At 36.4% G+C, this 27401-nt stretch overlaps 1 protein-coding gene across 2 annotated transcripts in view; it reads left to right on the top strand.

Annotated features, from left to right (window-relative positions):
- LOC145675018 (uncharacterized) overlaps nt 1-17225 on the top strand; it is a 55555-nt gene extending 38330 nt beyond the window's left edge. Inside the window, exon 6 of one of the 2 annotated variants that reach the window (XR_014129104.1) lies at nt 14911-15045. Coding sequence is in view for 1 of the 2 variants with exons in the window: in XM_081745385.1 (XP_081601511.1) it covers nt 14911-15694 (784 nt within the window). In the remaining variant the exon portion in view is untranslated. Of the gene's footprint in view, nt 1-14910 lie in introns of both variants that reach the window. The other variant, XM_081745385.1, reaches the window with a different exon arrangement.
- Nucleotides 17226-27401: the final 10176 nt, after the last annotated feature.

The following is a 27401-nucleotide window of genomic DNA, read 5'->3' as shown; positions in this document are numbered from 1 at the left end:
AGACGCACCCCCCACGCTAAAGTCCACTCCTGATCTCCTGCCCTGAGATAGCATTCGTGCTTTGTAGCTAGTCTAGGTACAAAGAGTCAATTTACTGAAAATGAAGAACATATGCAGTGACTTTATGTATAGATCTGTACAATAAATCTACACACACACAATCATATATATATATATATATATATATATATATATATATATATATATATATATATATATATATATATATATATATAGTTAGATAGATAGATAGAGATGTCTTATAGGTAGAGACAAATAATGGTCCGGGCGTGTCTTTTCCCCTTCACCAATTTTAGTATAAAATTACTAAATACAATGGGCCTTATGCAGAGTCGTTCTGAAGCGTGATTACTACTGTACTAAAGAGTTCGATTGACATACGTTTCCTACAGTAGTCGGACCTTTAGACGCTAATCATATGTCAAAATGAATCTGCATAAGCCGGAATGTCTTTACTTACAAAGAGTAATTAATAGTGTATTTTCTCCTAATTGACCAAATGAAGGAGATCGGTGTTTTGCAGGGTGCTCCTTCCGCTCATTGCAGCATCGAGAACATTTGCAAGGTTATAGGTGAAATTTGTGGATAACCCCGTCAGCTCACAGCAGCCTCGCGAGGTTTTTTTTCGTTGTAGTTAGGATCCCTAGTCCAGTGCGACATAGGGGTTAAGAAAGGTGTACCCCTAGTCCAGTGCAACCTCGGAGCAGGTAATGGTTAGTCGATCAGTGGTCAGACTGATACCAGGTTCCTCCGTGGTCCCTCTTTTATTTGTCCTCTTCTGGTGGCTCGTCCTCCCTCGGATCCTTTCGTGTGGTCCGTCTAATTGCACGTATCGTTATACACGTGCTTGTGTATGTATGTATCGTGTTCTAAATGGCGCCCACAGATCTCAGAGCACTATTCTACAAGTCAAAATAACAACAACAAAAATACATACTAGTATACCTTTCAGGTTCTCGTCTGGAAACGCGAACTGTACTTTGTGGCAACGTCGCAGACAAAGATACATAGAGTAGATCAGTGGTTCTAAACCTAATTCCTATCACGACCCCCATTTTATAAAAATCCTCTTTCCAGCGACCCCCTTATAACTATTGCTTTGTAATAAGTTTGTATGGGATTGTCAATACAACTATTGCGGAGATCTCACTAAATCCATCTATTTCTATAAGGATAGAATAAATTTCTTTCATATAGTAGATACAGAAATTCCTCTAAAAGCGAATGTAATTGGTCAGTTCATTCATATTACAAATATCGAATCCAATCCATCATACTGTTTCAAAATGGAGGTGATTTTAAAATTTCAAATTTTCATAACTCCATTAATTTTGGGTCATATGATAGAGAAAGAAAATCATTTCTAATTTGGGTTTTAAAGAAACCTGGATGCTCGTTAAAAAGCTATTGAGTATTTTAAATGACTTGATAATGTGCGTCAGCAAGATTGAACCGGACATTGTCGTAATAGTGAAATTACATCATGCGCCTGTATCTTATTAGATTTTAATTTTAATTATATTTCAATATGCAGGTTTTTGTATTTTTCTGATAATTCAATATGTAGTTCCCATTAGTTTCATATCATACCTCTTTCATTAAAATTGATTTTTAAACAACTTTGCTCCTGTTGAAAATGTTTATGTATAAAAATAAAAATATTCATATCAGAACAAAATTTCATATAATATTTTAAAAAATATTTGCGGTATTAGATTCTAATTATATTGATCTCTTATGCTTATCTTCCCGGCTCCCATAAAACTCTCTCAAGATTCCTCTAGGTGTCGCAACCCCACGTTGAGAAATTGCGTAGTAGATCTACCACAATCAAACAATTACATCGATTCTTGCCAGATAACACTTAAAATCAATAAACTTTGGCATTAGCGCCACTTATTACCTTAACAATTGATGTAACTGTTTGTAGAGCAATGCTAATGGTTCCAAGTTAATATACGATGTTGCCACATAATGAAATTTTGATTCCCCATAGCGGCTGAAAGAGGCCGCGGACGGCATTCTATCATATATTATATATATATTAATTTGGCGGTGTTTGTAATTAAGCACGATTGCTTTAAATAACAAATATGAGATTCATTGTTATACTATATACAAAAAAAGAAGTCTACCATATATCTGTTTTAGTAGTTGTTCGCTTTGGAGAGAAACATTATACAACATTCTTGTACAACTTGGAATACCTAGAAAGCTAATTACATTAATTAAGGTATGTTTAAATGAATCCCAAAGTAAAGTACGGGTAGGAAAATTTTTGTCCACGAGCTTTCACATCGAAAATGGCCTGAAACAAGGAGATGCGTTGTCGCCATTATTATTTAACTTCGTGCTGGAATACGCTATAAGGAAAATCATATATAGCAACCAGGAACTAGAGCTGAACGGTATTCACCAGGTTATGGCATATGCTGATGACGTAAATTTAATAGGGAATAATAGGAGAACAATAGAAAGAAATGCAGAGATCTTATTAAACGCCTGCAGGAACATGGGTTTAGAAGTACATGCAGCAAAACTACATACATGGAAGTTCGTAGGGACCGTAATACGGCAAATTATGGATGCATTAAAATATTAAATAATACTTTTGATGAAGTGAATACTTTCAAATGTCTAGGATCAATATTAACAGACGAAAATCATATTCACGAAGAAATTAAATGTCGACTAAAAGCAGGTAATTCGTGTTACTATTCGGTTCAAAATCTCTTGTCGTCGCGAATTCTGTCGAGGAATTTGAAACTTAAAATATATGAAACGATAATCATGCCTGTTCTTCTGTATGGCTGCGAAACTTGGTCGCTTACTCTGAGGGAAGAACATAGACTGAAAGTATTTGAGAACAAGATCCTGAGACGAATATTCGGACTCAAGAGGAACGGGAATTGGGAATGGCGAAAACTTTATAACGAAGAACTACATAATTTATACCGTTTACCGAACATTTTAGGGTCATCAAGACTAAGATGCTTAGGTGGACGGGCCATGTAGCTAGAATGGAAGACCAACGCTTCCAAAGTCTTAACTGGAAGACCAATCGGAAAACGACAAAGGAGACCTAGGCGCAGATGAGAGGTCAATATTAATATGGATCTCGCAGAGATAGGAATACATAGTAGAAACTGGATCCAATTGGCAAAGGATAGAAGTCAGTGGAGAGCTTTTGTGAACGCGGTATTGAACCTACGAGTTCTAGAGTTAGTTTTTGCATCACGATCCATGAGTTGCTCATTTTTACAAAAGTTACCACAGAGCATAAAAGGGGACGGAAACGAAAGTTAGAAAAACATACTTCTTGCCGGTTTTTGGTGATTGTTCCTTTAAAAATTTCAAGAAGCAAAGTAGTCTAAATATTTCTTGTAGCCATCATTTATATTTTTTATTGTTGATAATTTGATTTCACCGTACTCGACAGTTTATTATTGGAAGTGATAGAAGTACGTTGCTAATGAGTAAAATATGCTTTGTCTTTACGGATTCTGACAGGGTATGCTTAATTGTAGACGATCTCAGTTTCTTGTGTGTAAATATTTGCAAGAAAGTAATCTTACTACGAGTATAGTAAAACAAATGTCCTACATAAATGCTTCCACATCTGTATTAAATGTGATATATTAAAGGTTGTTCACGATGGCAAGTGAAACATACGTGAAAGCTGAAATTAAATGCGAAGAATATGACAATGATATGTTTGTGAAGGAAGAACATTCTTTAGAAGAGAATGGTTATATGTATTTCGCCCGAAAAGACGACAAAGATTTTATATTTCCGACGTTTGAAACACGGAACGAAACCATAAATTATTCCTCTAGTTTGGCAGTCAATATTTCTAGGGTGAAGTCAGAACCTGCAACTCAAGAAGATGATGCATATAATGGAAAATTAGAAATATCAAAACACCAAGAGGCTGGCGAGATCTGCACAAACTACTCAATGGATGGGAGAGAAAATATTGTGAACATTAGGAGTTGTCTTGAAACAGAAAGGTAAATATTTCCTTTTTATTTGATAGGTTCAGAATGATAACAGCGTTCACCTGTGCAAATAGGCGAGATATTGGCATTAAGGAAAATACAAATACCTATAATTTTATCGGCACAAATCATCTTATTCTTACATTATGATGCTTCTAGTATTAACCCCAGCTGAATCATCACAGAGAGGAACGAAAAGAAGACGAAGGGACTGTCTGCGTTACATTCCCATATAACTTATAAGTTATACATTTTAACAGTGTACCCATATTTCATTTTTCTTCAGCGTTATCTATTATTTTCGTCATTACAGCTGTATAGCCGGACCACACGAAAATCGAACAAAAAGAGCGGAATATTATTTAGTTTCTCCCTAAAAATACTAGGTTGTCCGTGACCCTAGCACACGTGATAGTGATTATTATTCGGAATACAGTGTGCACTTATGCCATAAAACTACAGCGATTAAAACACTAACCAACTTGTGCTAGGTGGCCACTAAAAAGCACGAATGCTATCTAACCGAATCAACGCGGGAGCACTGCAGTTGGCCAGACGTAAAATGCGATGGAGGGAGTCCGTAGGAAGCAGGCGCGTCAGTGGCAGTGGGTATCCCCATAAACGAGGATAGTGGAATACCTTATATATCATAAAATGTAGAATAGAATAGAATACTTTATTAGTCATTAGACAACATAGTTGCAGTAGACTTCGTCCAGAATAGTATTTAAATTGTAAAAATTATTGAAATGTAACAAAAAAAGAAACTATGGCTATTACTAATTGACAGTTAATATTTAATTGAAACTATTACTAACAGTTATAACACAATTTGCATTCTTCATAATTACATACTTCATATTTACATATAGACTTCATAATTACTTCATAGAAGTATTACTACATATATACTTCATAGAATGAATATACTTCATATTTACATTGTTGGCACTACCACATATCAATAAACAAAAAGCCCATTATTACCATTATTAGGGTTAAGCCTTCTAGTGAATTGCATCTTTCAAATTTGGGTGAAGATCCGTAGTAGCAATTGCAATGGTAACAGTAGCGATAGTAGTAGTAGATTAGGTAATGGCAGGTTTAGTTGATTACTGTTACCATGTTTGAATCCTTTAAGGAGGTATGTCGTCTACGAAACTTTACCCTCAAATTTTACCAGCTATTTACATTTTATTGATTACAAATGCATTCCTCAAATTCCGTAATACTATATATACACAACACTCTATTAATATATTACTAATGTGTTTAACAAACTGCTTGTTTTCCAAATTACGTATATGTAAAGGTAACAAGTTGAACAGTTTTATTGCATTATATTTAAAATTTTGCTGCGTCTTGCATAATCTGACAGACGGTGTTTCTAAATTATCTTTGTACCTTGTATTGTAATCGTGCACGTTAGATCGCAAATTATAACTAGTTTGGTTTTCCTTAATATAAATTAAACTATAATAAATATTTATTGAGGGAGGGGAAGATACTAACGCCATCCATAAAAAGTACCAAAATTCATTAAATTAGGTTAGATTCGGTTTGGTTAGATGTTCCTCTTCTTTCTGTACTTTCAATTTGTTTCTACGTTTACGACAAACTGTTTGCCTTTTCAATAGATCATGCCTCTCACATAATTTTAACAACTAACACTCCTTATTTTAGTACAATCAATAAAACAACTCAATGATGATATGTAACAATTTGCGTACCATTTCCACACTGTCTTTTCCATAAATAATAATAAGAGTACCCCTCTGCCAAATAGTCCCTTTCGCCTCCACATATAATGCCGTTTACATCATCAAAAACAACTCACAACAACACGTATTTTCTTAATTTCAACTATTCCTCTCACTTTTCCTCACAAACCAAAATAAATTCTCCAATTCATATGGTAAATTTTCTTAAATTGGTCTAGTTAACATTTACTTTTATATATTCTCGATGTACATGTAGGCGTCGATATTGTATTGCTTTTTAGTAGTAGTACCTTTCCGATTTGAAATCTTTCCATCCGGTACTCTTTGCAAATTATATAAGTACTCCTTCTATAACATTTTGCACTTCATTCCATACGTTTTGGAAAAACAGGTTTGAAATCAGAACCCTCAATACAGTATCCCAAAGCTGAAATACCCTCATGTGAGCCTGACTTACGTTTCACTCTTGTCGTTTTAAAGGCAGGTTTGGAGGCTGAACTTCAGGAGTGACTTCACAAGATTCATGCAACCCATTCCGACGTATGTCTTACTGCAAAAATCCTAGTGTAATTTAGCCTTATGTCGTGCTTGTCTTACAGATGCTTTGACATGTGCACATTTGCTTGGCTTCAGTGGGCTGCATTCTCTTAGCTTTCTTAGGTGTAGCAAATCTCACAGCGACTAAACGGGAAATCGCTTCTTGGGATCTATAGTACGATCTCAGAGTGAGTAAATCTCTCGAAGACAATTTTGCGTTCATGGGTTTTTCATATCCTCTTTCGCGAATTGTCAGTACTCTTCTATAATCATTACCTTCCGTTAATGACTTGACTTGCTTAGCCTGAACTGCATGTTCGTAGGGTGTAACAATAGAAATATTACATTTTTCTAGAATGTTATCTAGTTTTTGTAAGTATAATTTTCATGTGCCCGAGTTGGTTAGATTTAGCTTAGCTTTTTAAAATGTAATTTTGGTAAGGTTAGCTTTCACAAACATTGCTTTTTTAAAGTATACTTTAAATTTCATAAGTGCAGCCAAGGATAATTTCGGTTTAGCTCATGTTTGTATTTGTTTGTATTCCTCACACCTTATACACATGTTCTGGAAGTCGAAACAATGCTCAGTCACAGGAAATGGGACTTTCTATTTGTCCAAGGAACATTCTGTGGAATTCAACATGTCCAGAAAGTGGCACAAATTTAAAGTGCTACTTGTGTGACCTTTTTTCTGAGGGGGGAGGAATCACTGACGCAACACTTCGATTACGAGTAACTATTTCCGAGAGAACTTCTAAAGCATCTAGTCGAGAGATATCGGTGTCGTTTTTTGCTAATGGACATTCTGTGGCGATCCATACGCCTTTTCGTATTCTAAAATTAAATTCCACTGAAATACTTGTGTATTTGTAATGTATTCACAATTTTGCTTTCCGACATCCGAGCATTGGACAAGTTTTTTCTTTGATCATTTGATTCACTATATGCGATTCAGTGATTTGCTTCCAGTGTTCAGATTGTATGTGTTCTTCTAGATTCGTTATTGCCGAGTCATATGGTGACCTATTATTGATGGTGGTTACTTTTCTGAGCGCGGAATTGTGGATTTGACTTAACATTATGTGCTATGTTTCTATTCTATATTTGTTATTGATATCGAGTCATCACGCGGTGACTTGCCGTTGATTTCTACTGCGTGTTAAGCTGTTTTCCTAGCGGTACATGTCTAATGCGGTGGATGTTCCTTTAATAAAGAACTAATTAGAAATTTCAATTTCTGTCGGTTATCATTAGTATGTGTCAATGAATTTAATAAATTCTTTCTTCAGTAGTTTTTCGTCTTTAGCTATTGATTAATGGAGATATTTAACTGAGAGGAAATGCTGTAATTTCGTCAGCCCTGATAGTGGGGCATACGCGCAAAATAGTGATAATATTTGGTACCTTTCGAGAAGGAATAGTGATGCAGCTCGCTAAAATTTACAAAGCAGAAACTTTGTTCTGGTTATACTATTGGACAGAAGTATGTATTCATGAAGCAAGCTGCCCAACTATATTTACCACAGTAACATTTCAGGCATTTATTTCTAGTTGTTCTCTTCATATTTTAAGATAAGTGGTTTGTTCAGGTCGTGGGTTCTAGGGCTTGTTCCCTTCCAAGTACATAATTTTGTGAGATGTTCGTATTAGTTTTAGTATCTTTATTTTAATTGCTCATAGTATTAGGCGGCTTGATCCCTGCTCATATATATATTTAATAAATTCTCTTTCGTATTTTCTTCTACTTCTGCTTTCGGGCCTTGGTGATTTGTTTCTTTTCCCATATTGTCTATTGCAGTGTAGAAATGTAGACTGTATATAAAATCCGTGCTAATACCAAAACGAAAATATTTAGTAAATAGCTCATACGTTACGTCAGAACAGATCGGATATGTAAGCACGTGCATTCTTCTGGGGAATATTTAAACTGCTTCTACAGTGAATACTAGATAGCCAGGTTTTCACTGAGTGGTGGCACATACGCCATATAAACGAAACTTTTCCATTTTTGGAACTTAGCATGGATTTTACAGTTTTCTTCTATTATTATTTTGTTACATATTTTAAGTTTAGATAAATTTCACACTGTGTTATGATATGAATTTGGCATGTTACTGAATATATCAACATTTGAACCTGACGATGTTTGAAATAATTGTACAAACATTACAGTCCGAACCACCATGATTCGAACAGATTCGATTCGTGAGGTACTAGTTGCTTGTGATATTTACGAACCGTTCCGAGAAACCAGTTGCTTACGAATCGATTTATTAAGTGAATGACTAATGTAAAAATTTGACGAATATTGTCTCGTCAGAGGCATTACCCATTGCATATATAAAGTAAATCTGTACCGTAATTATTTTACATGTAGTTTTCGTTCCATGTTCGTCCAGTCAACATCTGTACACTCCACTACACTACTGATGGATATGCTTCGTAGTAAATCAGTGAGATTCAAACTAACATATCGATCTTCAAACTAACATATCGTCCTCTAGCCACTTTACCTACTGTGGCCTTCATATAGTCTAACATAAAGACATGCTTTTCTCCCAAATTACTCACACAATAATGATGAACTTCAGTATCTCTTTAGAAAATGTGATGCCTAAATTTCACACAATTCTGTTAGCTTCTCCTTTTTTTTATTTCTTTACTGTAAGCGGAATTTAACCCACAACACGATTACATTTGCTACTCTCAGTGTTGCACACATGTGCAATATTTGTGGTTACAATGTTATTGTTTGTTTCTTTATAATTGTAATCGTCGTAATGAAATGAAATGAAATCTTTGAGTTTTACGTCCCACGGTTATGCCGGTTAGGCTAAAGGAGACGATGATGATGAGTAATGAATGAAATGGTGGAATGAAGAAAGTGGGTGGAAACGGGAGAACCCCGAGAAAACCCACGCACACGGTAATCGTCGTAATATGTAATTTACTTTTGACATAATGTTCGTTATTATAAATATGAAAATGAAAGACGTCGGAAGACACTTAATATTTGTTACAACCGTAAAAGTAAGTTGTAATTACTACATCTAACACGTTATCAATAATATCGTAACGCTCGCATACAAAAAATATGTATGGTAAGTTTCCTTCCCTTAATTTGAAGCAATGGAATTTTATTGTTCATCGGAGAGACTTCCCTCGAAAACCGTCATTGTTCTGGAGTAGAATATAGTGGCCACAAATGAGTGTTAATAATTTTAACGGTAAACTCCTGTAGTCGGATCAATCTCTAAGTTAATACAGTCGTGGAATCGGATGTTAACCCTAGAAAAACAAGGAGACTCCTCGAACTCATAAAGTAGTTTTTGTTAAAGAAAATTTCGGTCATTTTGCCTTTTTATTTGTGCATATATCTAGGGTGACAGGTAATTCGGTGCACTCCTTGCAAGAGGATATTCTACAAATACTTTGAAACATTTTCACCTGTATGAACCGGGAGTTGCAAATCAATAGTTTCTGAGTAATTTGCACATTTGTGACTTCTTTGAAATTTGCTGGCTAACGAGAGGTGCGCGAGAAACTTTCACCCTGACCCACTTCCATATATCGCAGAGCGATGAAATTTTACTCCTGTAATCTTGCGTATCTATGTAGGTCATGTCCTGATGTATAGCACATAACTTTGCACTATTGTTGTGTTATAGGTCCGAATGTGAAGTAAGGTATAATGGTCCGAAATCCATTACTGCACCTCAAAAAGCAGTCTGGCAACATTGCAGAGTATTTGTTCCTTGGAAATGACTGGATTTTGGGAAGAGGTGGAATGAAGATGGTGTGCGTGCAACAGAAAACGCAAACTATGATGGATTTCATACCAAGGGTCCTGCATCTGTTTGGCCAGCATTCGAAAAGTGAACAGATGCGTTGAGGAGGCGAACATGCCTTTTGTAAGCATGTTACGCTTTGGGATATCACAGAATCCTGCAAAGTGCGTTGCAACGAGGCAAAGCATATCCTGGTAATTGTGGTGCCCTTTGCCTGGAAAGTATTAATACCCCATGCTAATCCCAAATAAAATGATCATCACTTTGGTCGCTCAGAGTTGAATACGGACTTTCTTTGGTAGTGATACGTCGGCACGCGTCATTCGTTTGACTAGGTTTCCCTGGTTTTCTTCACTCCCACTAGGCTAAGGCAGGAACGGTATCTTCTAGAAAGCCAGAGCCAGTTCCTTCCCAAATCCTAGACCCTCGTAAAAGACCTTTATGATCCCAGAGTTGGAGATGCCAACCCTTCCTTCTGTCATGCCCTTCCAAAAACACAAATCAAATAGTAATCGAGTACATCGCTTTAATAACTCAAAACAAAATTACGACCATTGCTATACCAATGCTACAATGACAACCTAATGTTATAAGCTTTCAACAAAGGTAAAAATGTAAATCTTGGAAAGTCATAAAAAAAAACACGTTTATCTGTAGCACTAACAAAAGATTGTGAAAACTAAAAACAGAGCGTGGCATGCCGACAAGAGGTGTTCGTCTCCTAAGAAACAACGCATCCGTTCACTTCTGGAATGTTCGCCAGATAGATGCACGACCCTGGGTATGAAATCATACATAGTTCGCGTTTTCTCTTGCCTGCACACCATCTTCATTCCACCTCTTCCCAACCATCCAGTTACTTCCTAGGGGCAAATACTTCTGTGGTGTTGTCACGCTGCTTTTCTGAGGTGTAGTAATGGATTTTGGACCACTACACCTTACTTCACGTTCGAACCTATAATACAGTAACAGTGACGATTTACATGCTGTACATTACATGTCCTACATAGCTATGAAGGATTACACATGTAAAATTTCATCGCTGTACGGCATGTGGAAGTTGGTCAGAGTGAAAGTTTCTCGTGTACCTCTCGTTAGCCGGTAAATTTCAAAGAAATCACACATGTGCAATTATATATATATATATATATATATATATATATATATATATATATATATATATATATATATATATATATATATGTGTGTGTGTGTGTGTGTGTGTGTGTGTCATTTCCCACATAAAAATAAAATGTGGCCATGTGGAGAAATGTTGGAGTTAGGTCTGTTCTAAGCATGAAAAAGTGCGTCTCATACTTTTTGTCTACTCGGGTCCCACCATTGATTCCGTGCATATCATGTCCTTCTCTAGCAGCATATCTGGGAAATTGGGCTGGTGGCGAATCACTTGCGCGTCTATTGAACATTGTTGAGGTACGTATTTTTGGATGGCGTATTAGTTACTTGTTTTACGCTGGTATGGACCATTTTTCCATAGTTATTCAAGTTCGGAATAGGCGCAGTTTATTTCCACGATGGTCACAGGTCTGGAACTGTGCAATTCTGCCAACGATACATATACACGTTTCGTTATTTTTACGTGAAAAACCACTTCTTAATGTTGATCAATATAATTCGTTATGAATGTATCGACATATCGGTATCGGTGATATCGGCCACTTTTGGTAGTATCGGTATTAGCAAATGGACACCGATATTTACCGATACATTTTCCGAACTATTTTCAATTTGTTTAATATTAACAGTTACACTTATATTTCATCGATTTCTTTATGCATATGTACGCCTTGATTTTGCACTTCTCGTACTCAATTGATAATTTTAGTCCCTCCATAAAAAATACTGGTGAAGAGAAGCCAGAGTTCCTCAGTCAGGATCATGGACGCCCGAAGAAAATTTTCTAGAGAGGGCCCATTCCATGGTTGCAAATATTACGTCTGGTATTTAATATACGTGGTTTGCTATATTATTATACATTTTCGTGACTCAGGGGGGGCGGGACTCCCCCTGCCCTCCCCTTTCGGGCGCCTATGCTCAAGATAGCAGACCAGTTATTTGAATCCCAAACGAGACAGAGGTTTGGATTCAGAAGAAAATGCTAGGGAAGAAACTCAAAGACGCTCATTTTCTCATTATTTTCTCCTACTTACTGGTTAGTTAATAAATAGTTTTATCATTTTCGACTTCTCTTAAAGAACCCTCTTTTATGGTATACGCGCAACACCTGGTTCACCACGCATAATTTTTTAAACAAAAAATTTGTGATGGTAGTATCCGTTTGCATTATATGTATGCAGGGGCGGCGATTAGGGGCAGGAGGGGAGCAGTTGCCCCCACTTTTTTTGAAGTAACCCCTTAACGTATATAGCTTAATTTGGAAATGTAGTTTTTGTACGTATTACTGGTTTATAGAAAAAATGGTGCTATATAATATTTGTCGTGGCTTGAGTACGTATTGGTTATTTGTCTTTCCGTGGAGTTAAGAAAGCTACATGAATTGCGTTTTAATCGCTACGGAAAATGCCCCAAATTTAACCTTTTGGAGCGCAATAATTCCAGCGTACTTTCATTTCTTCTTACAAGATCTCGATATTAGTCAGCCACTTTCAAACTAATTGAGAGAACATTTCGCAAACCAAGAAAAGTTTTTCACAAGTTATTATTTAATTCCACAAAAAAATCGACAATTCCTAAAATGCCATTTCTTCTTTCTAATAGTAAAAAATATTGATTAAAAAGAGAGTAATAAGAATCAACTTCTACCTTTTTTATTGTTTTGCCACAGCATTTGATATTCCGCAGTTACAAATTAGTGGTGAAAGAAAAAATGTTTCTTTTTTTAGTAGCAGATACAACAATGCCTTTTCGCAGACGCAGAAAAGCCCTTTTCGTTGGATTTTTTCTTTGAGCAAGAAATAAAAACAGTTGATAACGATGGAAGAGCATTGGCAGAACGAACTTAAAAAATATTTTTTTTTCGAAATTTGTATGAAATTGTATATTAAATGTATTTGATTAAATTCAATAGATAATAATTTACATATTTGGAACCTGCGTATTAGGGAATATGCTGAATTAGCTATATTGAGCTGTCACTTTTTATCACTATATATATATATTATATATATATATATATATATATATATATATATATATATATATATATATATATATATATTGAAATGAAGATATAACCAGTGGTTGCCGATTACTTCTTGTTAACAAAATGTTCACCATCCTTTTAGATATTGATCAACAACAATATCATCTATGACTTAAGGTTCCCGAGATATGGCTATTTAAATCTCCCGAAATCGCAATTTTTTGGGGCCAATATCTTGGGAACGGTAAATTATAGAGAGATGATATGTTGGTGTTGATCAATACCTAAGAGGATGGTGAACATTTTGGTATCAAATAATGACCGGTGGACACTGACTAACTGGACACTAGCCAAATCACACACTTTTCCAGACAATTTTAAGATGTTCATGAGCAAAGTATGAAATCTCTTCTTAGATCTTCGTTCTTTAAGAGTACAAAACGCTAGTGCCTACTTGCGTTGGTCTTGTCAATTTACTTAATAAAATATATACGATACACGGTATTTTAACTGAAAAAATAGTATCCTATTAATTATACAATCTTCCGTCAAACATTGTTAGAAACAATCAAGAAGACTAACATTGATACACAAATGTACAGATCATGTCTTGCTCCTTCCACTTTTAACGTCCAATCGCCGCCACTGTATGTATGTAATAGAGACTAGTAAGTGGAATGTAGCTGTCAAAGTACATTAGCAATCTAAATATCAGTTACTGACTCTTAGAATTAGGTTTACACTATATAAGTATTTGCTATATTTTAATTCATTTTATGAGAGTTCAATTAAATTTAGAGGAAATATATTTTTTCTGTGGAATGTAATATGAAATTCTGCTTTTTGTCTTTGTATGTCAAATTTTGTCCTTATATCTAATATACCCAATTATAATGTAGATCATTTTATTGTTCTGAAAATACCTGATAATATATAAGAAATGTGTCCAAAAGTATCAGTATCGGCCTCTTAAGTATCGGGTATCGGTGAAAAAGTGGTATCAGTACATCCCTATAATTCATTACTCATCACAGTTAATCATGATCAAATTCGGCATCTGCATAAACAGTGACTTGCAATTCAGTTCATAAAATAGTCACTTAATGTACAATATTATAAATACAATTATTTAATGATTTCAGTATTATTAGATTGTCATTAAAAAGGAGTAAAATTAGTATTTGAATGCAGCAGTAATATGTATGAGAGAAGTCATTCTGTATTTTGCGTTTAGTGTTTTCATATTTTCCGTCAATACCTTTATTGCATCCTTTGTATGCTTTCTTTTGACACTAATCAAAATCCAGTTTATTATACTTAGAGCGTCCTTTGTTGGTCTACGTTTTTTCTGAATACGTACTGTAATCTAAAATTTATGAGCCAAATCTATGTTTGTTATTTTAGTTTTCGCTTTTACGTTATCCAGTTTAACTGTAGAAGTAATATTCATCGTTTAAATTACAGTAGTATTTGTTACTAAACGAATTATTTCTAGTTTTGTAGTTAGCTTAACTGAGTTTCAAACGCACCGAATTAGTTTGAGACTTCATTTAGGTTAAATATAACAAGTATGAAACGCCAAGATTTTAATTGTCTTAACTTTAGAAGTCTTTCTGAAAATTGTTAAGTAATGGTAATATTTTGAATTATGTTTTCTATAGTCCTGAAATAGTTTCGTACAGACACTTTTATCTAATGCTCACATACATTTATATTTTCAGAGAAAGTATATTGTTTTGTAACAAACATGGTGAAGGATTTCATGAAGTTTCCGATACTAAGGAAAACCCTAAAGGTTTTGCTGACGTAAGCCTTTATAATAAACAAGACAGTGCCGCAACGAATATTAAAGAAATGAGTGTTAAACAGCAACAGAAAAATCACAAGAATAAAAAGCATTATATTTCGAAATCAGATTTGGTTACTCACAGAGTAATACAAAGATCAGAAAAGACGTATATATGCTACAAGTGTGGAAAAAGCTTCACTAAAAAATCATGCTTTGATAATCACAAATTAACTCATACATTAGAGAGACCACTGCTCCCTCGAGGGTATGTAGTTATTGTAGATGCGATTGGAGCGGAAGGTCCAGGTGCAATTCACAGTTCAAGATCATACGTTTCCGGCCCTACGATAACCTGTAACTCCACGCTTCAGATAGACTCACTGGTTGGAGAACCGTTAAACTCCAATCCAACCAACAAAACAACATTACAGGAAGCACCCAAATGCTACGAGTGTGGGAAGGAGTTTTCTTCAATAACAAATTTGAGAAGGCATAAATTACGACATATGTCAGTAAAACCATACAAATGCAATGAATGTGGAAAGTGGTTCTTTGAAAAATCAGATTTAAACAGACATAATTTAACACACACGTTAGAGAAACCACACAAGTGCGAAGAATGTGGCAAGCAGTTTTCTCAAAAATCAAATATGACAAAGCACAAATTGGTACATTCGTTATTGAATCAACGTGAAATTGATACAAAATATCCTTGAATAGTAATAATAATTGAAAGGTACAATTTATACAGTGCAAAACTAAAAACGTCATGTGTATTGAAAAGGTTATTTTTAAGTCACATTTGGTAAGTTCAAAATATTATATAAGATCAACAGCTTGTTTCTTACGTATGTCCGAAAATGTTTCTGTAAAGTCACGTATTACCAAATACATTCGAGAAACCACACATAATTATGCAAGTGTTGTGATTTTTTTCTCTTAAAAAGAAAATATTTAAGGTAACAAATTTATTCTAATTTCTCACAGATGCTCAAAAAGAATCATTTCCAAAGTGAACATTCACAGTAATCTTGTTTTAAAAGGTATGTTGTAACATACTATCTAGTGAAAACTTACGTTGCGAGTGTGTGTAAAACTCATTTAAATGAAGGTTGAGAAAACAAGTTAGTATATAGAATAACCATCTCTATACTAATCCATGTGATAAATTCATAGGCAGAATAAGCGAATCTATGCCGTAAAAACTTTGAATCGAGAATTATTCTTGGTAAGAAGTATAACATAAACTATATGTTAACCACCTTGCCGGCAAATATTGAAATGTTCTTTTTGTATCAGAATTCAGGCGGCACTAGTTAACGCGAAAATCATAAATAGCACATTTGACGAGAACATCTTTGGCAAACCATATACTGGCGTATACACGTTTTATCATGAATGTGAGGAAATATTAAAATGTCAGAAAATTAATGGCATAGGTGATGCCATATATGCCAAAATCTTATCTTACACATGCTAAGGATAGATTGGATAATCATAATATCTTTCTAATTTTTAGGCAAGCATACTCTGGCGTATAACTTTGTAAGCGGTATTTTAGAAATTGTATTTGCTCATATAAACCACTCTATTAGAGAGAAGCACATAGCTGGCATTAGGATAAAAAAGAACTTGAAAATCATAATTGAGCAAATGCATGACCACATCGTTTTACTGAGACGGTGCAACAAACGAGGTAATGTTCTATATCTTTGGTAAAGCATACACATACTAGGGAAATTAAAATGGCTTCTCTCACAAGTGATATTTGAAATTCCTCATGTTGATCCATATATTAGATGAAAATTGAACGTCAATGAAAATCATTTCCAAGTTAGATTTGACAAAGCATTAACATTATACTTGCCATAATTGCGTCAAGGCTCCCACTAGAAAGTTTGAAGTGGACCAATCAGTCAATACAGTATAAAGGTAGTAGACTCTTCCCGTTTGCATGGTAGGATATTCACAAAAATCAGAGTCGAGAATATATATACTAACCTCTTCTATATAGAATCTAAGTATTCCTCGGGATTGCGAAATGCGGTTCTCTCATAAACTGATTTTGCGAAGTTTATTATGAACCCTTCATTATAGAAATTTCGTAATGGTGTTAAATTTGGAAGTAAACTTTCCAGAAAGAAGTCCAAAAAGTCTTCCTATGCTATAAAATACAGAAACCTTGTATTTAGCACCAAAGCGTCTATAAAACCAAAGTGCATATGGAATGTATAAAGTTAATATCCTAGCATGTGTCACGGGCTATATTTCGTGACCATTCTATATACTCCTAGGTCCTTAGTTCGAGTCTCCTTAACTTTATTGGAAACAAAATTTTAAAATTTCTTTCTTTGTTCTACATATGCATTGCTTATAGGAACAACAATCTTAATGTTTGATTGCTATTTCCTTTAAATTGTCCAATTTACCTCCAAGGAGTGAGTGATTCAAGGAGAGAGGAAATAGAGAGATAACGATTGGTTGACTAATGCATTCTAGTTTCATCCAAACCTGGAAATTATGTAAACACTTCGTTTTCTTTTTGACGTAAAACATCGGATGATTAGTCAAGAAAACGCAAACAACAAACCACTCAAGGTTATGTTGCACGACCAGTGCATACGTGACCTAGTTTGCAAGAAACAGGACATTGGCTCGATATGAATCAAATAATCCCACAATTCAGGAAATATCAGTATGATAATGTCATAAAGTTTGAGTTAGGAGTGATGTGATGCTTCCGATCAAGTGAGATACCATCTCCCTAATATCCGACTTCTCCCTCTCCCTCCTTAGTCAATCACTTATTTTGATTGTTGAAGTAAACATATTCCGGATAAGCAATTGCGTATGTCTCTTGTCCTATCTTTCTTCCCTCCTCACATTGACACGTGAAGAGGAGACTCATCCTTGTTTTCGAAAAATCCAGAATATCACACCACCACATGCGTCACCAATGACGGAGTCGGGCATAATAAAATGACCGAACCCGTGAAACATGGTGAGTTGAGTGCGATTGAAAGTATAGTGTTCGTCAAGTGTCAACACCTTGTACGAAGCCTACCATCAGTTTTTCAGGTAAATATGTTTCTGTTTTAAGTAATTTCTTTTTCGGCAGGCAGCCTCGGAACAAATTCAATATGGCAAAGTTTTAGTGGAGAACTCTCAACTAAATTCATTATCTTTCAAATGTTAGAATAACTTAACTCTTTAATTGATTGGAAATTATTGCAATCAATATCTGTCATTGTAATTGGTAATTTTGATTTTTATTTTATTCTGTTATAACTTAAACCTGAAGACAGACAAGATGTCATAATTTGTCAAGGATGTCACAGTATTGTCTCAGTACTCCTTTGATATATTCTGAGTTTTGCAAACTATGTTTTCTTCTTTCTCTTTTCTTGTTATCTTTATTTTATTTTAATAAATTGTATTTTGTTAAATGAAGAAGGAGAGTTCTTCCTTTATACTAGATCTAAACCCATCCTTTCTAGGATAGCAGTGAAGGGTACAACTAGATGGGTGTATCTTGATCCCTATATCCCTAGACACAAATTAACCTGTAGTATCTCATTTTTCTCTGCCTTCTGGCCGGGAAAACAGAGCCGTGAGATCTTTGGGGGCCTGTCCGGGATTACGCCCTTGTACCTTTCCCATTGCCTAATTGCTTTTGTTTAGAGTATGCCTGCCTCTATTTTAGTGTAAGAATGTTATTTTCCATCCATATTGTATTCCATGAATATTTTGTGAGAATATGTTAATCATTATTCAGCATATGGGCTGTATTTTTGTCACTAGAATTTGAAGTTCCATTCTGTTTCGGTCATGTCTTTCTTTATGCAGCGGACTAAGGTCAAAAAGTCAAAAACCTCACATTCATCGAGTGTTCGGCCGCAATGTTCACAAGTGCACTGTTTGCAATGTGGAGCTATTGCTAAGAATGATGAGGAATTGCAGAGAACGCCATGCCCAGGAAGGCCTATGGTTGGGTCATTCCTCCCTCAAGCAATTCATGAGGAACCTTTGGACACTACTGAATATAAGACGGTGTCGAAACCCGCACCGAAACCACGCACCGTATTCTCAGATTCATCCTCGGATTCCCCTGGGAACATGTCAAGTAGCTATGAATTTCATAACCCAATGGCTACTTCAACTCCTCAGGACCCTCTAAAAATACCAAAAGAGGAAGTTGCATCTCCTCTACAGATACAAGTACAACCAGGTGACATCCCCAATCAGGATGAACATCCTAAAGAAGAAACCCCTGAGGCTTCACCTTTCACACCTCGTGTTGAGTTAGGTACCCAGGAATCTAAGTTAGTGTGGGCTCCTACTTTAAACTTTCCTGTCTTTAAGGGAGCCAAAGGTGAATCAGTTACTCGTTTTCTGGCAGACTATGAGCTGTTATCTCAAGCATACCAATGGTCTGAAGAAAAGAAACTCTCCTGTTTCTCATTATGTCTTCGAGAAAGTGCTCAAGCATGGGAGTACGTAGTACGACCACGCATAGCAGAAATGCAAACGTTTGCAGAGTTGAAAAAACTCTTGATAACAGCATTTCCAGACGACCAGTATTTATCCTATCTGCATCGGGATCTTCTGAAGCGAAAACTCCAACCCGATGATGCAGTGGATTCTTTCGTTTACACTTACAAACGAGATTGGCTGCTAGTAAGACCTGACATTTCCGAACGGGAATGGCTACTTTATTTGCTTCGAGCTCTCCCTCTCCCATATGCTGAGACTCTTATGTTATTTGAAGTGAGATCATTAGAGGATGTTATTAGGAAATTACGAATTTTAAAAAGTGTTGACAATCTGAAAACACGTAGTACGTTGACTCCCTCGATAAGGGATGGTAGTCCTAACACGAAAACTAAATTATCTGCCGTTGGTGTTGTCAAAGGTCCACAATTAGGTACATCACTCCCCACGGTTCGTCTTAAGTTAGGAGGGCGATTGGCAAATGCTCTTTTGGATACGGGAAGTGAAGTCTCCGTGTGTCACGAAAGTTTAATACCACCCAAGCTTTCTATAGCAAATCGTCTTAAATCCACAGTTCGAATCCAGACTATAGGTGGAAACCTGACCGAAGTACTTCCAGTTGTTCGGTTATGTTTCTATTTAAAGGATCATCAAGGCTATACCAACCGTATGTGGTTAAATATGGCTTTGTTGAAAGGTCGCCAAAACGAACATAGTGTTATTCTAGGTAATGATTTTATCCAAAAGTATTCACTTGCCATCCACCCAAACTATTTGCTGTTGAAAACCCCTGCAGGTCAACCCAAGAGACGAGTTTATTTCTGGACAAACCGCAAATGTACCAAGTCTAGGTTTAGACCCAGGTTAAACTTATCACGTGTTTACTACTTCACACGTTCAGGTTTACCACGGGGACCTCCTGACATAAATGCACGCAATGATTCCAATGTGATCACCACCAGTAGGAATCGAACCAAAAACTCCACTAGAAGAGGAAATAAATGGCAAAGACCACAGCGGAAAATAAATTCGAGGAGTAGTCTAACCCAGAGTAAGTCAAGGGATTACACGTCTACCCAAGATCAGATGAAAGATAAACAATCACAAAGTCCAACAAACAACAATGTTGAAAAAGAGACTTTAGACGATGATGCTTGGTCTATCTTTAGAATTCAGGACATAGAAGAATATAAGCTATCAGTGTTTGTTTACACTGCTAACGAAATAAAGATCCCCGCCAAACAAATGGCGGTAGTAAAAGTAAGAACTGATTCCCATAATTTTACTAAGATGTACATTGAACCTAGTGATGAGTTACATCACCGGTTTCGATGTCTTGTACCACGTACTTCATATGACCCAAAATTAGAAGGTCAAGTGTTAGTACTTAACTGCAATCATGTGACCACCGTTATCCCTCCAGGTACCAAGATAGGTAAGTTAGAAGAATATGACGAAATTGTACATTCTGAATCTGTTGCTTCAGTAAATCGGTTGACTCGGAAAAGCGAAGATAAGCCCCAGGCCTCTTCATCAGTCCAGTCGGTGACTTCTGAACATGATGTAGCCACTGAAATAGACATCTCACCCGATCTCACGCCTGATCAACGGGCAGAGATTGTGGATTTACTCCGCGAATACCAAGATATTTTTGCCTGGCGTGTTGAGGATATTACAGTAACTCCAGAATATGAACATTCAATCGAAATGCTCACAAATGTACCCATAAGTACCGCACCATATAGAGAAACGCCGTCACAGCGTAAAATAATACAACAAGAAATAGCCAAACTTCTAGCTCAAGATGTAATTCGGCCAGTAAAATCTGCCTACGCATCTCCAGTGTTAGTGGTAAAGAAACAAAATGGTGAAAATAGACTCGTTTGTGACTTCCGAAAAATCAACCAGTACATAGTTCGAGACCAATATCGGGCCCCTCTGATAGATGATCTTCTATATTACATTGGCAACTCTCAGTTTCTAAGCTCCCTAGACCTCCGCAGCGGATATTATCAGGTCAAATTAAAGGAATCAGACCAGGAAAAGACATCAATCATATGTAGTGAAGGTTTGTTCTGTTTTAAGACAGTTCCTATGGGTTTATCCGCAAGTCCAAGTTGTTTCCAGCGATGTATGGACAAAATTTTTGCGTCTTTGAAATTCAATATCATGGTCTTGTTTCTTGATGACCTTATTGTATACGCTCCTGACTTTCCTGAGATGGTTAGAAGAATCAACTTAGTTTTTCAGAGACTAAGAGAAGCTAATCTGAAACTCCACCCAGGGAAATGCCATATAGCATATAACAATTTAGAAGTTTTAGGTTTCAAAATTGGGCGAGATGGGCTATCACCGGTTCCATCAAAAATCGAAGCAATCACAAAAATCCCCGAACCAAAAACTGTCAAAGATGTTCGTTCATTTCTAGGTTGTGTAAACTTCTTTCGGAGATTCATAAAAAATTGCTCCATCATAGCTAAGCCTCTCACTGAACTAACAAAACCTTCAGTTCCATTTCGTTTTGGCGAAGAACAGAAATTAGCATTCGAAACCTTAAAACGGAAACTCACAGAGGCTCCAGTTCTTCAGATGTTTAACCCACAACTCCCAACAGAATTACATGTAGATGGAAGCCAGAAAGGCATTGGATCGGTTCTCATACAGGTTAAGGATGGGAAAAGACATCCTATTGCATACTTTAGCAGAACCCTTACTAAACCTGAAGCTAATTATTCAATACCGGAAATCGAAACTTTAGGATTAGTGCAAAGTATTCTTCATTTTCATCATTACTTGTGTGAAATTGATTTCGTAGTGTATGTAGATGCATGTAGTCTCTGCTACTTACGCAATCTCACTTCTCTTCGTGGAAAATATTTAAGATGGGCAGTAAGATTACAACAATATTCTTTCAAAGTCGTGCATAAACCAGGAAAAACAAATTATGTCCCAGATTGTTTATCAAGGTACCCTGTTACTGAGTTGTCTCAAGAAGAGCGCGATCTAAGAGAAGTAGGACCTATGGTGAATTATCTTCGGGTAAATACTGAAGAAACCATGGCGGCTAAACAAGCACAGGACTCATTCTTTTCCAAAATCCTAAAGGAAGTCAAAGACAACCCGACTGGTGCTGTCGCACGCCCTTATGTGTTAAAGGACGGTGTGTTGTATAGAAAAATGGGAGATGACCTTAAGCTGTGCATTCCGGAGTCAGAGATTCCGAAAATTCTTCTAGAAGCTCATGACTCAGAATTGCATGGTGGGCATTTTGGTTTTACAAAGACGTATGGAAAGATAAACACCCGTTTCTATTTTCCCCATATGGGAAGAATAGTGAGAGACTATGTCAAGTCCTGCCTTCCGTGCCAACAGAGGAACGCTGACAATAGACCTAAGCAAGGTTTCCATTGCCCAGTTGATGCTAAACATCCATTTTATTCCATGGAACTCGATATTTTTGGACCTCTTCCTCCTTCCAATTCGTATAAATATATCATCACTTGCACTTGTAAGATGACCAGGTATACTGTTGCCAGAGCTTTGCGATCCGTAACTGCAAAAAGTGTGGTGAACTTCGTGATTGAAAATATTGTCTGTGTGTATGGTCCTCCGTCGATCATACAAACAGATAATGCAAGTAACTTTCATTCCGAACTGATGAAGGAGACAGCTAAATTGTTAGGCATACAGCAGGTATTCAGTAGTTCCTATCACCCAGAGTCCCAAGCGCGTGTAGAGAATTGGAATTATACCTTGGCCAAATACCTAAGTAAATACGTTGATGCTAATCAAAGACAATGGGCAAAGTACGTTCCTTTAGCAGCTTACGTTTATAATATAAGTAGACACGACTTGCATCCATATAGTCCCTTTGAGCTAGTGTATAACAGAAAGCCGAAGTTGTTTAATGAATTGGAGACGCAATGTTATAAACCAATGTCTCGTGAGTTCAAAAGAAGACTCAAAAGAATTCACGAAGTTGCCAAGAAAGCTCTAGCCCAGCGACAGGCTAAGGATAAAGAACGGATTGATAAAGGAAGGCGTGAAATATCGTATAAAATAGGTGACAAAGTACTATTAAAGTCCTACGCTAGGAAACCTGGTCGTTCATATAAACTAGAACGGAAGCACTATGTTGGTCCTTACGAAATAATCAAGGTGTTACCTCGTAACACCTGTGTCTTAAGAACACTTGGTAGTGATAACAAGGAATTTACGGTGAATGTTAAGCGCTTAAAATCATTTCATGAACGCAAATGGTCTCCAGGCAATCCTATCAACTCTGATACTAAAGCCTAAAAAAAAATTTAGAATCATCTTCCTTCTATGGTGTCTCTTTGCAGTTGTTTAATTAGATAGAGATTGGTGTCTTCGTGATCCAGGCCGGCTAGGTCTCGAAGACATCCATTTTATTTGAATTGATTGGCAAAAAAAAATTACTTTGTTGTATACGCCCTGTACTCTCAAAAAAAATGTTCCTAAGGTTCTTCGAGTAGGCAGCTTAGGTTCAAGATTCCCGGGTTTGAACCAATATTCATTTAAACTCTACCCTGATGGACTGTTTTCTCTTTTTGCAGACTGTAGAAAGGAAAACACCATCTGGTAACCGCAGGAACAATACATGTCTGGGAGTCCAGTAGCAGCCCGTACACGTAGTCATTGTAAGTCTAATCCTTGTGACATTTCTATAAAATTAGAGTTACCAAGTAGACATTCCAAACAATCTACCCCTTCTGTAATGGATACCAAAGAAACACCCCAGGTGACGGTTCATAATAAAATTCCAGTTTTCCCAATTGATGTATTCTCTGGGAAACCTCATCAGGATGTGACGCGTTTTCTTGATGATTTCGAAAGCGCGGCTCAGATGTTTAAGTGGAGTGATGCCGAAAAGAGGGCATATCTACTCCCATACCTTTCAGGTAGTGCTCGCGATTACTTCGAAGTTCACAGTGCCGAGTTGAACGCTGAAGGGGTCACTTTCAATCAAGTTAGGGATAAACTCCTTAAGGCTTTCAAATCACCTGGAGATATCGGCGATGCATTTGCAGCATTGTATCAGAGAAAGAAGCTGCCAAATGAATCATACAATGAATACATGTTTAATGTCCTTCGCTTATGTAAAAGGGCAAACGGCACTATGGATGAGAAAGAGAAAATCCGAAATATTCTAAAGGGTTTGGACAGTCCTGCCCTTCACTTCATTATAACTAAGGATTGCCAAACTCTGGATGACCTACAAAAACATCTACAGCTTTACGAAGCTGCAGAACATCAAGCCAACTTAAGGGCAATAGATGAGTATACGTCCAAAATAGGCACTACCACTAAGCAGGCTCAACGTTCGGAAGAGCCAGTTCGCCAGCGTCCTAGACGCCAAGATCCATCTGTTCGGGCCCTAATAAAACAACTGCGTAACATGACTCTTGAAAATCGCAACAAGTATTATCGTCAGGGTTCGAACCAGTATCGCCGTCAACAGAATCAGGCATACAATAGAACCACCAGCGATCAACAGCGCAGACAATATAATCAGTATCACCGTAACACACGTAAATTCCAACAACCACAAAACAAACGAAATCAAACTTCGCGTAATCAGAAACCATCAAGGTTCCAACAAAGACCTAATAATAGTGCACCTCAGCGTAAGGGTGACTCCGATTCCCAAAGGAATGCTCAACCCAGTACTTCCCAGAGTCAGGAATAGGATCATTTCTCTAAGTTATCTCTGTGCATTTCTTATAGGTTTCCACAACTTTGTGTATCACATATTATGTAAATGCCAGTATTTGAAACTATTAGTTTAACCGTAGTGACTTAAATGTTTCATTTATTCGTAGGGAAATGTCAATCTTCATTGCTGATTTTAACGGTATGTACACCGTAAACTCTGTACACCCAAACTCTTGAAATACCAATAGTTATTCACGGTGGATTGAATATGTTACCTTTTAATTCCCCGATTTTCTATGAATCATCCGTGGTCACTCTTTTTAAAGTCGAATACCCAGAAGATGTCTCATCATCAATTGGGTTTAGTAAATTGGAACAATCTTTTTCCTTGGAAACTATTTCGGCCGACGACCCGTCAACCGGTTCGTACTTTCACACCATTACGCGTTTGCATACTAAACGTCTGTTATTATCTCATGATAATATCAACCACATCTATCGTACGTTATTTTCATTTGCTAATGAACCATGGTTCTTTACTAGTCGGAATAGAAAAATCAATTCTTCTGAAGAATTTGAAAAACTGTTGACAGCTTGTCAAAGAAGAGTAGTGCACCCAAGTTTTCTAGATTTTGACGAATTATCTTCCCTAGTAGATCGTATTCAGGCTAGTCTAGCTTCAAAAGGAAAAACCTTAACTATAATTCCTGAAGACCCGGCTTCTATATTCAATTATCCACTAGCAGAATGTCTAATCTCTTCTACTTACGCCGTAGTAGGAATTAAGTTACCTGTCATAGAGCGGAATGTACGCGACCAAGCTTATGTAGTATCACCTATTGCATTTCGGAAAGATAACACCATTTGTCATATAGAAATGCCGCAATCATTTATAGTATATCGACAACCAGGGGACCAGCTTTTGTACACTAGTTGTGACATTCATAGTGCATTATTGTGTCTATTGACTCCTCCGCCCATGACGCTTTTACCATATGTTGAATGTATAAAGGCTCAATTAAAAGGCATCACGAAAGATATTAATAAGTTCTGTAAATGGACTTGTTTTGCGAAGCCGTATGAAATGTCTACAAGTTACCTAAACTATACTACCCTATCATTGATGATTACGCATGAACAAACCCTAACAGTTACATGTCCTACAGTTGACATCCCTCTGAGGGCCACTCAGAAAATTGGTGCTATTTTCGTGCAACTCGGTTGCTCATGTACACTTTCTTTTCAGAATGTAACCCTACGTCCAAAGTTTCCTTGCCTCTCAACAAGTACCTTACAGGCTAAAATCCATCATGTGATTCCATCCAAATGGATAACCCAATATCCTTTATCAGTACCAGCAGTTGTTGATTCCTTTACTTTATCTGAACATCCACTACATGAAGAGTCTCGTCCATCATCAAACGTATTCGTGCCGGTGAGTGTCAGCATCAATGTTCTACTATGCATATTTCTTATGACTCTCGGTGGTTTATATTATCGTCTTTCGATTCGCAAACCTACACCACCCCCTCGAGTAACATGTGCAAATCAAATGCACCAGCGAGCTAACCGATCACCGGAATATGAAACACCACGTAATGCCCAACCTGCCGAATATATGGCTGTATTGTAAACCGGTTGCTGAAAGAAAGCACATGATTAGTAGATACACACAGACACTCTATATGCAGAAATAAGAATAAGAGAAGAAAACAGTTTTAGTGATTATTTTAGGGCTAAAACCAAAATAATTCAAATAAGCTTATTCTACTAAACTAATTTTCTTATCCATTTTTATTATATCTCTCTGTATTACTTTTGCTTTATTATTATTTTATTTTGCCTATAGCAAAAAAAAAGGTTTTTTTTATTTGCAATAAGTAGATTTAGAGTAATCAGTATATTTGTTATCCTATATGTTAAGACTTTCACTATGTTAATGTAGGTATTCACAATGACAATAGTATTCATGATCAATCATTATAATCAAGATATAAGTATTCAATCTTTGTATTATATATTCTATCATGTAGTATTTAGTAAATATTATTGTAGAGCCTTGAAATAATGAATTGAAGAAATTCATTAGATGTAGGAATTATGTGTAGGTATTCCGCTTCTTTAGTAATAATAAGAACTTATTTAGTAGTAAACTTATGAAATTCATTCAGTTGACATTGACGTGTATGGTTAACACTATCTTTTTCAGGCCTAACCTGTTCTTTAGTTTTTCTTTTAGATGGATGACCTAACCTA

The sequence above is a fragment of the Thermobia domestica genome, chromosome 18 (genome assembly GCF_964235325.1).
Source record: "Thermobia domestica chromosome 18, izTheDome1.hap1.1, whole genome shotgun sequence".
NCBI classification, from domain to species: Eukaryota; Metazoa; Arthropoda; class Insecta; order Zygentoma; family Lepismatidae; genus Thermobia; species Thermobia domestica.
Note: the sequence above shows the minus strand (reverse complement) of the source record. Positions and strands in the feature narration are given on the sequence as shown.